This window comes from Carassius auratus, chromosome 46 (assembly GCF_003368295.1).
Source record: "Carassius auratus strain Wakin chromosome 46, ASM336829v1, whole genome shotgun sequence".
In the NCBI taxonomy this organism is placed as follows: Eukaryota; Metazoa; Chordata; class Actinopteri; order Cypriniformes; family Cyprinidae; genus Carassius; species Carassius auratus.
This window is the reverse complement of record NC_039288.1, coordinates 459,466-475,694: the sequence shown is the minus strand read 5'-3', so window position 1 is coordinate 475,694 and position 16,229 is coordinate 459,466. Positions and strand designations below refer to the sequence as shown.

At 49.8% G+C, this 16,229-nt stretch overlaps 1 protein-coding gene across 2 annotated transcripts in view; it reads right to left on the bottom strand.

Annotated features, from left to right (window-relative positions):
* Positions 1–16,229, bottom strand: part of LOC113063807 (enteropeptidase-like) — a 38,641-nt gene that overhangs the window by 16,097 nt on the left and 6,315 nt on the right. For both annotated transcript variants that reach the window (XM_026234140.1, XM_026234139.1), the window contains exons 11-18: positions 10,997–11,102; positions 10,495–10,642; positions 10,269–10,410; positions 10,090–10,179; positions 9,844–9,969; positions 1,192–1,332; positions 999–1,109; positions 789–921 (exon numbers count right to left, since the gene is read on the bottom strand). In XM_026234140.1, the coding sequence (XP_026089925.1) occupies positions 789–921; positions 999–1,109; positions 1,192–1,332; positions 9,844–9,969; positions 10,090–10,179; positions 10,269–10,410; positions 10,495–10,642; positions 10,997–11,102 (997 nt within the window). The remainder of the gene's footprint in view (positions 1–788; positions 922–998; positions 1,110–1,191; positions 1,333–9,843; positions 9,970–10,089; positions 10,180–10,268; positions 10,411–10,494; positions 10,643–10,996; positions 11,103–16,229) is intronic.

The window sequence follows — 16,229 nt, the reverse complement described above, 5'->3', positions numbered from 1 at the left end:
ATCACCCTGGAGCCCAAGACTGGTTGCCTACTGAAGCTAAGCAGGGCTGAGCCTGGTCAGTACCTGGATGGGAGACCTCTTGGGAAAACGAGGTTGCTGCTGGAAGAGGTGCTAGTGAGGCCAGCAGGGGCGCTCACCCTGTGGTCTGTGTGGGTCCTAGTGCCCCAGTGTAGTGATGGGGACACTATACTGTCAACAAGCACCGTCCTTCGGATGAGACGTTAAACCAAGGTCCTGACTCTCTGTGGTCAGGATGTCTTTCAAAAAGAGTAGAGGTGTGACCTCTGCATCCTGGCCAAATTCACCCATCGACCTCTGACCATCATGGCCTCCTAACAATCCCCATATCTGCTGATTGGCTTCATCACTCTGTCTCCTCTCCACCAGTAAGCTGGTGTGTGGTGGGTGTTCTGGCGCACTATGGCTGCCGTCGCATCATCCAGGTGGATGCTGCACACTGGTGGTGGATGAGGAGATACCCCCTGACAATGTAAGCGCTTTGAGTGCCTAGAAAAGCGCTATATAAATGTAAGGAATTAAGATTATTTCACCACAAAATAATTAAGGCAAGAAAAATATAGTTCAAGCAAAAGTACAGTGTCTACTGCTGTTACCCGGATGAGCCTGTGTTATTAGCTTTTACCGGTTGTTATCCAGGGATAACATACCTCAGAATGTAATGACTGACCAAGTAATAGCCGTGTAATAATTAATAATAATTTCACATGTCAGGCTTTGCAGTCACCTTATGTTAATTTTCCTGCTGTATTCAACAGTTAGGTGTTTACCTGTAGCCCAGGTATCGGCAGAAGAAGTGTGAGAGCTGAGAGCTCCAGTCTTGAGCACACACCGTGTAAAGATGATTCTGGACCTGAAGTCTCAGTCGTTCAGATGCAGTGATGTTATCTTTGATTATATGCACTGAAAGACAGCAGAGCCTGTGGTCACAAGCATGAACAGCGTGATTGGATCTGTTATGGTTCAGATTGTTGGCTCACCACAGTCAGCTTCATCAGAGCCATCAGCACAGTCTTCTGCTCCGTCACACACACCTGAGCTGGACACACACATTCCTGTGCCACACTGAAACTGACCGCTGGGACACGGATCTGCATAGTGACCACAGCTTTACGTCATTTCTTAAGCCATCTCTCCATGTGATTATGCTCATATAGTACACAGAAAATATACCTGGCTGCCCGAGGTTAAAGCCTGTGCTGAAGTTGGCGAGAAAGCCTCTGTCATTGCCTGACACATCCGTGTAAAGCCTGACTGTCATCTGAGAGCTTGTGGAAAACAGATCCGGGAAGGAACGATCCCCAGTTAAGACACCTTCGATGACCAAAACACACATCACTCAGGTACTGAGCATTATTTAAAAATATAATGTGAAATGTTATTTGTATATAACCTATCAGAGGTCAATGAAATATTACAATTATTATTAAAATATCAGAATATCAAACTGTTTTTAAAGAAACTAATACTTTTATACATCAAGCCTGCATTTAATTTATCAGAATAATTTATAATGCAAAAGATTTCTGATTCAAATAAATGCTGTTCTTTTTAACTTTCTATTCATCTGTGAATCAACATTGATAATAATCAGAAATGTTTTTTGAGCAGTAAATCAGCATATTAGAATGATTTCTAAAGATCACATGAATACTGGAGGAATTATGCTGAAAATACAGCGGAGCATCACAGAAATACATTACACTTTAACACATTTAGAAAACAGCTGTTTTACATTATAATAATATTTCACAGTTTTTACTGTATTTTTGATCAAATAAATGCAGTCTTGAGCAGAAGACACACACACACACACACATACACTCACCTAAAGGATTATTAGGAACACCTGTTCAATTTCTCATTAATGCAATTATCTAATCAACCAATCACATGGAAGTTGCTTCAATGCATTTAGGGGTGTGGTCTTGGTCATGACAATCTCCTGAACTCCAAACTGAATGTCAGAATGGGAAAGAAAGGTGATTTAAGCAATTTTGAGCATAGCATGGTTGTTGGTGCCAGACGGGCCGGTCTGAGCATTTCACAATCTGCTCAGTTACTGGGATTCTCACACACAACCATTTCTAGGGTTTACAAAGAATGGTGTGAAAAACATCCAGTATGCGGCAGTCCTGTGTGCAAAAATGCCTTGTTGATGCTAGAGGTCAGAAGAGAATGGGCCGACTGAAATAACCACTTGTTACAACCGAGATCTGGTGACTGAGGGGGCCATTTCAGTACAGTGAACTCATGGTCACGTTCAAGAAACCAATTTGAAATGATTCAAGCTTTGTGACATGGTGCATTATCCTGCTGGAAGTAGCCATCAGAGGATGGGTACATGGTGGTCACAAAGGGAAGGACATGGTCAGAAAAAATGCTCAGGTAGGACCGTGGCATTTAAACGATGCCCAATTGGCACTGAGGGGCCTAAAGTGTGCCAAGAAAACATCTCTCACACCATTACACCACCACCACCAGCCTGCAAAGTGGTAACAAGGCATGATGGATCCATGTTCTCATTCTGTTCATGCCAAATTCTGACTCTACCATCTGAATGTCTCTACAGAAATTGAGACTCATCAGACCAGGCAACATTTTTCCAGTCTTCAACTGTCCAATTTTGGTGAGCTCGTGCAAATTGTAGCCTCTTTTTCCTATTTGTAGTGGAGATGAGTGGTACCCGGTGGGGTCTTCTGCTGTTGTAGCCCATCCGCCTCAAGGTTGTGCGTGTTGTGGCTTCACAAATGCTTTGCTGCATACCTCGGTTGTAAGTAGTGGTTATTTCAGTCAAAGCTTTCAGTCCATGCTCAAAATTGTTTAAATCACCTTTCTTTCCCATTCTGACATTCAGTTTGGAGTTCAGGAGATTGTCATGACCAAGACCACACCCCTAAATGCATTGAAGCAACTGCCATGTGATTGGTTGATTAGATAATTGCATTAATGAGAAATTGAACAGGTGTTCCTAATAATCCTTTAGGAGAGTGTATGTGTATGTATATATATATATATATATATATATATTGTGACGAGCACTCCCAGAGGAATCAGCGTCGCCCTGGAAACCAAACCAAAACACCTGCACGTCCTCGTCACCGGCTGATCGGTCACAGCTGCTCCCCATCAGCCAGCACATTGAAAAGCAGCACATGTTGCACTGAGAAGAGGTTCTCAAACAGAACGCAAAGCTGGACTAACCCCTCTCTCCTATCCCCACAGAAAGCAGCGAGTGACCGACAGCCCACACCCTTTGGAGCACGTCAGGACACCCACTTTCCCCTTGATTGGCACAGAGGAGCACGGAGAGCACACAGGGTGCACCAACCAGCGGAAAGCAGATCAGGACACTTCACCAGGCACCCTTCACTTTTCAATAAACCCACCCTCCGGGGCTTTTGATTTCACGTACCTCTTGTCGAGTGGTTCTTCACCCCGTGACAGTGGTGGAGAATGCGGGCAGAACAGTGAGGAATCACCGACAAGGTCACCGCCCCAACTCCTAATTTTTTTTTGCTTTCTGTCAGCAGCACCACGGAAGGCGGCACGCGCGGCCCCGCGATGGAGGACGTCTTACAACGCCTCGCTGAGGTTAGCATCCGCCAGCAGCAAATAGCGGAACACCTCGCCACTCGCCTGGGCAGGACGGAGGATGAACTCGCCGCCGTCCGGGCGGCCGCGGCCCAGCGCGTTCCGCTACCTGAGCCTCGGGCACAAGCCACCCGTCTGTTGCCCAAGATGACGGCCGATGACGATGTGGAAGCCTTCCTTCAGGTCTTCGAAAACACTGCCCACCGAGAGGGATGGCCAGAGGACGAGTGGGCACGTGCGCTGGCACCCCTACTCACCGGTGAAGCACAGAGGGCTTACTTCTCGCTCCCCCTGACGAGTGCCGACAGTTATGTCGAAGTGAAGCGAGAGATCCTGGCGAGGCTGGGCCTCTCCCCTGTAAGTGCCGCCCAGCAGTTCCACGAGTGGGAATACAAGCCCCGGGTGCCAGCCCGTGCCCAGGCAGCCGAACTCAGCCGCCTCGCCCAGCACTGGCTGTTGGCAGGAAACCCCACACCAACACAGGTAGCGGAACGAGTGGTGGTCGATCGCCTCCTGCGCGCACTACCTCGCGCCCACCGACAGGCCGTCGGCATGAGGGACCCACGTGACATCCGGGAACTAGTGGAGGCGATCGAGCTGGCGGATGCCGTTCATCCCAGCGGGGCAGGGGACCGGCTGCCGCCATTCCCCCGGAGGGTGGTCCAGGAGCGACGCCCGCTCGAAGGCACCGCGCGACCCGTCAGCAGGCCGACGGTTCCCCCACCGCGAGATGAGCCCATGCCAAGTGCCGAACCACCGTCGCCTCCGCGAGCCTGGCTGGCAGGCTGCATCCTTCACCAACGGGTGCCGGCGGGAGCCCCCGAAGCAGATGTGAAGGTGGATGGAAGACGGTTCCGGGCCCTGTTGGACTCAGGCAGTGCGGTCACCCTCATCCAGGCGCGGCTGTGCGCCCCGCGAAGCGGCCGGAAAAACTCCCTACCGATTACCTGTGTGCACGGAGACACTCGTCAAGTACCGGCCCGTGAGATGGTCATTTCGTCCCCCCAAGGCACCTGGCCAGTGGAGGTAGGCCTGGTGAAGGACCTGCCGGTGGCCGTACTGCTTGGAAGGGATTGGCCCGGCTTCGAAAAGCTGCTGTCCGCCGCTACTCAGCCTGCCAGCCCCAAGGGGAACCATCGAAGACCGAGGCGGCCGCCTGGACCCCGCCGCCGACCGGCCCTGCTCGTCTCCGACAGTGGGAGAGAAGGTGAGGCCCCCTCCCAATCTACTAATCTGTTTTATGATGTCTACCAACAGGCCGCTGGAGGGGGCTCTTTCGCCAAGGAACAGCGGGAGGACGACCGACTCAAGCACTGTTGGAGCCAGGTGCGAGTCGTGGATGGAGAGGACGTCCTCCCCGGCCCCACCCTCTCCCACATTTTGTCGTAGAGAATGGCCTGCTGTATTGTGTCGCCCAGCGTAGGGGGGAGGAGAAAAAGTTACTAGTTGTGCCTCGTGCCAAGACCGAGACCATTCTGGAGCTGGCCCATTCCCACCCCATGGCAGGACACCTCGCGGCAGCCAATACTGCCCAACGCATCCGCGACCGTTTCCATTGGCCGGGCCTGGACGCCGAGGTAAAGCGGTTCTGCCAGGCCTGCCCGACCTGTCAGGCCACGTCGCCCCGGACTCCTCCCCCCAGCCCGCTCATCCCGCTGCCTATCATCGAGGTGCCCTTCGAGCGGATTGGAATGGACATAGTGGGGCCGTTGCCGAAGTCTGCCCGAGGGCATGAGCACATCCTGGTCATCGTCGACTATGCCACCCGGTACCCAGAAGCAGTCCCCCTGCGGAAGGCCACCGCAAAGTCCATCGCCCAGGAGCTGTTTCTGCTGGCCAGCCGAGTCGGCCTCCCCTCAGAGATCCTGACTGACCAGGGAACCCCCTTTATGTCCCGGCTAATGGCTGACCTCTGCCGGCTGCTGCGGGTGAAGCAGTTGAGGACCACTGTTTATCACCCCCAGACTGATGGCCTCGTAGAGAGATTTAACCAGACCCTCAAGCAAATGCTCAGACGTGTGGCGGCGGAGGACAAGCGGGATTGGGACCTCATGATCCCCTACGTGCTCTTCGGGATCCGCGAAGTTCCCCAGGCCTCAACTGGCTTCACCCCCTTCGAGCTCCTGTTTGGCCGTCAACCCCGGGGCCTCTTGGACGTGGCCCGGGAAGCGTGGGAGCAGCAGCCGGCCCCGCATCGTACCGTCATCGAACATGTCCGGCAAATGAGGGAACGGATCGACCGAGTGATGCCGTTAGTCCGGGAACACCTCACCAGGGCCCAACAAGCGCAGCAACGTCATTATGACCGGACAGCCCAGCCACGGGAGTTCCAACCGGGAGACCGCGTCATGGTCCTGGTCCCCAGCTCCGCCTGCAAATTTCTGGCCTCCTGGAAGGGGCCCTACTCGGTCGTCGAGAGGGTTGGACCGGTCACTTACCGCCTGAGACAGCCGGGACGACGGCAGGCGGAGCAACTCTACCACGTCAACCTCCTAAAGAAATGGGTGGGGACCCGGGACCAAGTAGCTGCCCTAAGCCTCACCGAGCCCGTGGTTGTGGATATCAACCCCCACCTTTCGGCTGCCCAGAAGACGGAGCTGCAGCACCTGGTCAGTCAGTTCCAGGATGTGTTCTCCTCTCAGCCCGGGCAGACCAACGTGCTTCAACACCATATCCGGACGCCCCCAGGAGTCGTCGTTAGGCAACGGCCCTACCGAGTCCCGGAGGCTCGTCGGCAGGCTATTGAGGAAGAGGTCCAACAGATGCTGAAGTTGGGGGTAATAGAACCATCCCGGAGTCCGTGGTCCAGCCCCATGATGGTCCCAAAGCCGGATGGCACCCTCCGCTTTTGTAACGACTTCCGCCGCCTGAACGAAGTCTCCGAATTCGACGGGTACCCCATGCCTCGGGTGGACGAACTGCTGGACCGGCTAGGAAGGGCCCGGTATATCAGCACCCTAGACCTAACCAAGGGCTATTGGCAGGTACCGCTCTCCGAGGCCGCCAAGCCGAAAACCGCCTTCTCCACCCCCAGTGGCCACTGGCAGTACCGGACCCTTCCCTTCGGCCTACATGGGGCCCCCGCGACGTTCCAGCGGATGATGGACATCCTCCTGCGGCCTCACCAAGCTTACGCGGCCGCCTACCTGGATGACGTCGTGGTCCACTCCGAGGCGTGGGACGAACATCTGGATCGTCTGCGGAGGGTGCTCTCGGAGCTCCGGCGGGCTGGACTTACCGCCAACCCCCGAAAATGCCACCTAGCCCTCTCTGAGGCCAAGTACCTGGGCTATCAAGTCGGCCGAGGACTCATCCGGCCGCAAGACAAGAAAGTTGAGGCCATCCACGCCGCACCAAGACCGGAGACAAAGACCCAGGTACGAGCCTTCTTGGGGTTGGCGGGTTATTATCGTTGTTTTATCCCCAACTTCTCCTCTTTAGCCGCCCCCCTGACAGACCTGACCAGGAAGGGGCAGCCGGAGAAAGTATGCTGGACCCCGTCGGCGGAAGAAGCCTTCTCCCAGGTGAAAGCAGCACTCACGTCCTCGCCGGTACTCCGCGCCCCGGACTTTAGCTGCCCCTTCCTGCTGCAGACGGATGCTTCCGACACAGGACTAGGAGCGGTCCTCTCCCAAATTCAGGAAGGTGAGGAGCATCCGATCATCTACATCAGCAGGAAGCTGTCCCCCGCCGAGAGGAAATACGCCGCTGTGGAGAAGGAAGCCCTGGCCATCAGGTGGGCAGTCCTGGAGCTCCGGTACTACCTCCTGGGCCGCAAGTTCACCCTGGTAACCGACCACGCGCCCCTACAGTGGATGGCCCGCGCCAAGGACACCAACGCCAGGGTGACTCGCTGGTTCCTAGCGCTCCAGGACTTCCACTTCGAAGTCCGCCATCGAGCTGGGGCCGCCAACGCGAACGCCGATGGCCTCTCCCAGATCTGGACAGCTTATGCAGGTCTGTCAGGGGTCATTCCCCACCCTCCCCTAATCTCACCCCTACTTTCTACATGTCTTCGCAGGACCAGAACGACGCTTAGGGGGGGGGGATGTGACGAGCACTCCCAGAGGAATCAGCGTCGCCCTGGAAACCAAACCAAAACACCTGCACGTCCTTGTCACCGGCTGATCGGTCACAGCTGCTCCCCATCAGCCAGCACAGTGAAAAGCAGCACATGTTGCACTGAGAAGAGGTTCTCAAACAGAACGCAAAGCTGGACTAACCCCTCTCTCCTATCCCCACAGAAAGCAGCGAGTGACCGACAGCCCACACCCTTTGGAGCACGTCAGGACACCCACTTTCCCCTTGATTGGCACAGAGGAGCACGGAGAGCACACGGGGAGCACCAACCAGCGGAAAGCAGATCAGGACACTTCACCAGGCACCCTTCACTTTTCAATAAACCCACCCTCCGGGGCTTTTGATTTCACGTACCTCTTGTCGAGTGGTTCTTCACCCCGTGACAATATATATATATATATATATATATATATATATATATATATATATACACATACACAGGGAGTGCAGAATTATTAGGCAAGTTGTATTTTTGGGAATAATTTTGTTCTCAATGATTCCAAAAACTCATTAATATCAAAGCTGAATATTTTTGGAAGTAGTTTTTAGTTTGTTTTTAGTTGTAGCTATTTTAGGAGGATATCTGTGTGTGCAGGTGACTATTACTGTGCATAATTATTAGGCAACTTAACAAAAAACAAATATATACCCATTTCAATTATTTATTTTCAGCAGTGAAACCAATATAACATCTCAACATTCACAAATATACATTTCTGACATTCAAAAACAAAACAAAAACAAATCAGTGACCAATATAGCCACCTTTCTTTGCAAGGACACTCAAAAGCCTGCCATCCATGGATTCTGTCAGTGTTTTGATCTGTTCACCATCAACATTGCGTGCATCAGCAACCACAGCCTCCCAGACACTGTTCAGAGAGGTGTACTGTTATCCCTCCTTGTAAATCTCACATTTCATGATGGACCACAGGTTCTCTATGGGGTTCAGATCAGGTGAACAAGGAGGCCAAGTCATTAGTTTTTCTTCTTTTAGACCCTTTCTTGCCAGCCACGCTGTGGAGTACTTGGATGCGTGTGATGGAGCATTGTCCTGCATGAAAATCATGTTTTTCTTGAAGGATGCAGACTTCTTCCTGTACCACTGCTTGAAGAATGTGTCTTCCAGAAACTGGCAGTAGGACTGGGAGTTGAGCTTGACTCCATCCTCAACCCGAAAAGGCCCCACAAGCTCATCTTTGATGATAGCAGCCCAAACCAGTACTCAACCTCCACCTTGCTGGCGTCTGAGTCGGACTGGAGCTCTCCTTTACCGATCCAGCCACGGGCCCATCAAGACTCACTCTCATTTCATCAGTCCATAAAACCTTAGAAAAATCAGTCTTGAGATATTTCGTTGCCCATTCTTGACGTTTCAGCATGTGTGTCTTGTTCAGTGGTGGTCGTTTTTCAGCCTTTCTTACCTTGGCCATGTCTCTGAGTATTGCACACCTTGTGCTTTTGGGCACTCCAGTGATGTTGCAGCTCTGAAATATGGCAAAACTGGTGGCAAGTGGCATCTTGGCAGCTGTACGCTTGACTTTTCTCAGTTCACGTGCAGTTATTTTGCGCCTTGGTTTTTCCACACACTTCTTGCGACCCTGTTGGCTATTTTGAATGAAACACTTGATTGTTCGATGATCACGCTTCAGAAGCTTGGCAATTTTAAGAGTGCTGCATCCCTCTGCAAGATATCTCACTATTTTTGACTTTTCGGAGCCTGTCAAGTCCTTCTTTTTACCCATTTTACCAAAGGAAAGGAAGTTTCCTAATAATTATGCACACCTGATATAGGGTGTTGATGTCATTAAACCACACCCCTTCTCATTACTGAGATGCACATCACCTAATATGCTTAATTGGTAGTAGGCTTTCGAGCCTATACAGCTTGGAGTAAGACAACATGCATAAAGAGGATGATGTGATCAAAATACTCATTTGCCTTATAATTCTGCACACAGTGTATATATATATATATAGATAGATAGATAGATAGATAGATAGATAGATAGAGAGAGAGACCGAGAGTTTTTCTTAAAACACTTATCCCTCCATTATCTATGATATTAATGCGTGCCTAAATAAATAAGAATAAATAAAATAAATAAATAAATAAATAAATAAATAATTTGTAAATATATGCAACATTACCTATCAGCTCTGAATAGGGTGTCACTCCATCTCGGATTTCCAAAACATCATAAGCCATCTGTAAAGCAAAGTCTTGAAAATGCAGTTGGATATTCTGTCCTTCCTTAGCATGTAAAGTCCACATACCTAAACAAGATCATGACCAAAACTTATACACCGAAACAGATAGGAGTGCAATCTTCCATAAATTGTTCTGCATTCTTACTGATTATGGCTAAAAGTGAATGTATTCTCTCAAGGACTCACATGAAGCTTCGTGTCCATAGCCGTTGGGGTAGTTTGGAGAGCTGAATGTTGAGTTGGATTCATACAGGTCAAAAGGTCCCCCACAGTCCTCTATGATAAATCGTTTAAACTCGTTACATAAATGCAACTTCTTTAATAAACCTGGCATATGAGTGACTGCAGCAGGTATAATGGCTCACGTGGTATGTAAGGAGGAGTGGTGGGAGTAGGGACTGGGGTCGGCTCTGGAGGGGCCACTCCACAAGAACCAGACACAATGCTGATGTCATCCAGGGCAATGTCGTTCCGAAATCCATCCCTCTTCTTTACTTCAAACACCACCTAAAGACAAACCACACAGCCATCTGATTACTTTTTAATCTTCTTACATTATGAAGTTTAATCCTGGTTTGTTCATGAACTGACCACAGCCTCGGAATCCATGTTTAGCGTGGCTTGAGCGTAATTCCAGCTGTCACCATAGTTCCCTTCTTTCTGGAAGAGGTCGGTGATGGATGAGCCTTTCTGTGCCGTGACCGTCAGACGCCAAACCTCCACACCAAACATATGATACCTCAAAGAGCACAGGGACAGTCAGAAATGCTTACAGCTGAGCATTTTTTCAATAAGGGATTTTACTACTGAAATGAGAGCTGTTTGTAATATTTTCAGACTACTGCGTGATTTTACAATTAAAAATATATATATTTTACATAAATTTATATTACAGTAATTAGTCTTACGGGGTCAAAAAAGCATGTTTTCTCCAATATACTCATTTATATTATATGCAAGTATAGTTTAAAATGCACACATACTTGACTAATTATAGCATTGTATCATCTTAATTCAGCTTAAGTCATTTTCATAGGATGTGCACAAATAAGTTAAATATTTCCAAATGTTACCGCGGGGAGAAAAAACTAACCAGAACTGCAGACACACTGATTCCTTTGTTGGAGTCAGAGGAAGACTGTAGATACGGAAACTTTTCTGCCAACTTCCAGGGGTCATAGGGGTCACAATGTAGGTCCCTGTCCGATAAAAATCGAAGCTTGTTTACAGTACATCTGGTATACAAATTTGAGCAATAAGAAATCTAAGTATAAATATACATAAAATACATTAAACATTTTAAGATGATTTTAAGTCAAAATGGCTGAAAAATCAGCAATTAGTGATATGAATTTAATATTTTAACATTTTTTTTACCAAAAGGTGGTGCTGTTGTCAAATGTATGTGTTGTGTCCAGTGTGAGGTGACAATAGCAGTTTTTCCACTGTTGGTCTAGTGTGAGCCAGTGCTTTAAACAGGCCGGGGAGGGCTAATAGCCTCAAACCTGTAGCACCGAGGCCAAAATAAAGTTGCGTTTCAACCGTCGTGCCAGAAGCTCCACTGCTCTTCACTAAAACACCCTCTTTACACATCTCTCAGGAACAAAGTCACGCAACCCCATCATTTCAACAACAAAGAGAAGTTATCAAAAAACTAAGTAAGGGATCATGTAAATCCAGCCAGTTGTTCTTGCAGAATTAACCCTGACAGGGTGATCAGGACCCCAACGCGAAGCGGAGGGTTGTTGTATCAGCCTGAAGAAATCTTACCAGTTTGTTAATTCTCTTATAATCCATTACATCCTACAACAAAACACAAAGCTTCCATCAAGAAAAAAAATTGTTCAAACAAGAGTACAGCGTCGACTGCTGTTACCCGGATGAGCCTGTGTTATAAGCTTTTACTGGTTGTTATCCAGGGATAACATACCTTGGAATGTCACGACTGACCAATCAGAATCAAGTATTCCACAGAGCCATGTAATAAGAAGGATTAAGTCACTGGAACTAGCCCGATCACAAAATGAACTTGATAAAAGCGACCATTTGTTTGCACGCTTTGTTAAATATTTAAATCCCAAAGCATCTATGTTTTACTTTAATAAGTTTTACACTGATCATAATGAATTCATTTATCAGAATTGAAAAGCCTACTTTTATTCAGTCAAGTCTGTTTCTGTTTATTTGCTGATTCACATTTAGAAATAACGTCTTGATTACGTATGTAACCCTCATTCCCTGAAGGAGGGAATGGAGACATTATGTCAGAAAGAGACTGACAAATGGGATCTCGCCCGAGAGCCCAATCACCTTCACGTGGTACAAAACGAGCCATTGATACACAAAGTACCTTGGTCTGCGGAATTTGCATTGCAAGCTCCGCCCCATAGAGCGGGTATATAAGGAGCAGTGTGAGCAATGGTCATTCAAGTCTTCGCAGAGGAGCCGCGCCAGTGACCCTGCCGTTCAGCGGAACAGCGAAGTGGCAAGGGGACATAACGTCCCTCCTCCAGGGAACGAGGGTTACATACGTAATCGAGACATTCCCTTTCAGTCGTTCATGTTCTGCTTTGTGTCAGAAAGAGACTAACGAATAAGGTCCCCTACAAAATGCCACATGGATATCTTCCAGTAACAGGTGTTGGTGATAGCACCCTGTCGTGAGGCCAGCACAAGTTAAGGCCTATAGCTTACACAGAACACACTGGGTAGCATACTCCAGCTGGACATATGATATCAGTCTGCCTGCTCATAGGAGGACTTACAGAAGGCAGGTATAAAACCAAGGTGGTGATACACATGAACTCTGAGGTACCCAGCCTGTACACCATTTTGCATCAGCACCCAGGAGGAAGCTACACTCCTAGTTGAGTGAGCTCTCTCCCCTAGGGGGGCATGGCAGGACTTGAGCCTGATAAGCCAGGACAATAGCATCCACTATCCAGAAGGATAACCTCTGCTTGGAGGCTTCCTTTCCCTTCTGCTGGCCTACGTAACAGACAAAGAGCTTGTCTGAGGTCCTAAGGCACTGAATTCTGTTCACGTAGGTGCGGAGCACATGTACTGGACAGAGCAGTGCCAGGGCTGGGTCTGCCTCCTCCGGTGGCCAACCAAGAGACGAAGAGGTTCCACTTCAAAGCATAGGCATGTCTGGTGGACATGGCTCTAGCTAAAGTGATGGTAGCTACCACCTGTGGTGGCAAGGTACCTAAACCTTCTGTGACCCATCCAGAACCCACACATGTAGGTTCCACAGATCAGGAAATGTGTGCCAGTGGGTGCCCATCTCTGAGAAAGAAGGGCCTTCCTCAGAGGAATTGGCCAGGGAGGTGCTGTCGCGAGGAGTACAAGTTCGGGGAACCAGGTCAGGCCGGGCCAAAAAGGCGCAACCATGAGGACCTGCTCCTCATCCTCCCTGATCTTGCACAACGTCTGTGCAAGAAGGCTCGCTGGGGGAAACGCATATTAGCACAGGCCCAGCGGCCAGCTGTGTGACAGGGCGTCCGTGCCAAGAGTGCCCTCGGTCAGGGAATAAAACAACTGGCAGTGTGAATTTTCTGGAGAGGCAAACAGGTCTACCTGAGCATCTCCGAAGTGTTCTCAAAGCTGAACTGACTGGGGGTGGAGTCTCCATTCGCCGGGGCGAGACTGCTGCCGTGAGAGCTCATCGGCTGCACGATTAAGCCTGCACAGAATGTGAATGGCACGAAAAAACCTTAGATGCTTCTGACTCCACAAGAGGAGATGGCAAGCGAGTTGCGACATGTGGCGTAGACCACAGACCAGAACGTGCTTGTCCTTCAGCAGGGCCCTGAAGCGGTGCAGAGCAGGCCATACTGCTTGCAACTCGAGGCCATTGACATGCCACTGAAGTCGGGGTCCCGTCCAGGAGCCTGACGCAGCATGCCCGTTGCACATGTCACCCCAGCCCATGGCAGAGGCATCTGTTGGCACAACATTTCTGTACACCGGTTCTAGGGGCATGCCAGAAATGGGACTCGGTCGTGAAGCCAGTGCTGAAGTGGTCTCATATGGAGTAGCCCAAGTGGAATGACTGCCGCCGTGGATGCCATATGCCCCAGGAGCCTCTTAAGCAGTTTCATCGGAACCACTCTCTTGCCCCCGAATTGTCTCAGGCAATTCAGCAGTGACTGCACGTTCGTTTGTTAGCCACACGAACATGGCGACCGAGTCTATTTCCATCATGAGAAAAGAGATCCTCTGCACAGGGGAGAGCTTGCTCTTTACCCAGTTGACCTGAAGACCCAGTCGGCCGAGGTGCCTGAGCACCAGATCCCTGTGCTCACACAACCGCTCTCGAGAGTGAGCTAGAATCAACCAGTCATTGAGGTAGTTGAGGATACAGAAACCTTGTTCCCTGAGAGGAGCCAGGGTGACCTTCGACCTTTGTAAAGACATGAGGAGACAGGGCCAACCCGAATGGGAGAACCTTGTACTGAAATGCCTGTCCCTCGAAAGCAAACCTAAGAAACGGTCTGTGTCGGGGTCGATCGATGCAAACCATTCCATCAGACGAATGCATTCGAAAATGCGCTTGAGCGTTAGCATCCTGAACGGGAGTCAAGGCATGCAAGTCCAGGAATTTTGGTAACCCACCTGTCTTCTTGGGTACTATGAAGTAAGGGCTGTAATAGCTGGACTTCATGTTGGACCGGCTATATCGCGCCTTTTGCAAACAGGGTCGCGACCTCCGCGCGCATGACAGGGGCATCTTTGCCCACCATCGTCACACGGACACCCCGAAACCTGGGGGGACACCAGGTGAACTGATTCACGTAGCCGAGCCTGAGCATCCAATGAGCCAGCGGGAAGGCATGGGAAGCTCTAGCCAGGCTCCCAGAAACCAAACCAGAGGGGTCAAGGGGACTACAGGTACCCATGGTGGGGCAGCGTGGTGGGGCAGACAGCCCCGGCATGGGAGGCATGGCATCCCTTAGTGGGGACGGAGTGCGGGCCTCTGACTCCAAGTAGCAAAGAGGGCATGAGATGGCGAAGCATTCTCGAGCCGGCTTTGATGGAAACTGGCAAGGGGAGAGGGAAACGAGAGCGGCGAGGAAGCACGTCGCCAACTGACGTTCGTGGTCTCTCCGGACCCGGAGGTTGAGGAAACAGCTCTTTTAGAGAAGGTTTGGGTACGACTGGCCGCAGGGCCAGTGGCGGAAACAGAATGAAAACGAGAACAAAAGGAGTGGTCCTGCTGCCATCTCCTGACGAGCTGACATCTTCAACTCTGGGTTGCCTGTCTCAGGAACGCCGCTTGGCCTGGTATTTGGCAGGTCTAGGGGCAGAGACGGGTTGCGCTGCCCGTCTGCGGCCATCTCCTTGCTGCGGCCGGGGTGAAGACTGCTGCTGTGGCCGAGCGGAAGTGGATCCGGCTCCGAAGCAAAAGCTTGAATGCGAGTTGCTCGCACTGCTCCTTATATACCTGCTCTGTGGGGTGGAGCTTGCGATGCAAATTCTGCAGACCAAGGTACTTTGTGTACCATTGGTTTGTTTTGTACCACTCGAAGGTGATTGGGCTTTGGCCGAGATCCCATTCATCAGTCTCTTTCAGACATAACGTAGAACGTGACCGACTGAAAGGGAATGATAATTCCCGCACTCCGTACTTCACAATGATAATTTTAAATTTTATACATTTTATAAAAAGTTTATAAAAGCTAAAAAAAATATATATTTTTTTTTATGGCATAGGCTACGCGGAGCTAAACTCTCAAGACAAGACTTATGACGGATAAAATATGTTACTAAATAAATATGATTGCGGTCAAGAATAAGAAGCTGACATCTGATTTCATCAAGTGGTCATATTCACCATGTTTACTATGGTAATGTTAATGCCTAGCGTGCATAGTCTTTTTCATCAATTATAAATATTTCTGCCTTGTTTGGTGATTATAATCCACATAGGATCAAATTATTTCAAGCACTCGCTGCTGACTGAAAGTTAGTTTTGAGCTCAACTAATTTAAAAAAGTTTTTAATGCTGGTGTTATAGCTGTTAGCTTTATGAAATGATCTGTGGTGCTGATGCTCTCCATGCCCAGGGAAACTCAGCCTTTGTTCATAACCACTCCTCTAGCCTCAGCTGGTCCGCTTTGGCCCAAGGTAAAAAAACCAAGGCCAAAAAACCCTGGCCATTGGCCCAGAGGAAGCACCGACAAGGCATGATCAAGTCCCGGACATGACAGTGGAAAACGTGAAGACCCTGGCACATACTAGCATGCCCGCTTTTGGCCCGACAGTGGAAACACAGCTAATGGCACACATAAAGTTTGGTGTCAATATGTCAAAGCGTTGACGAG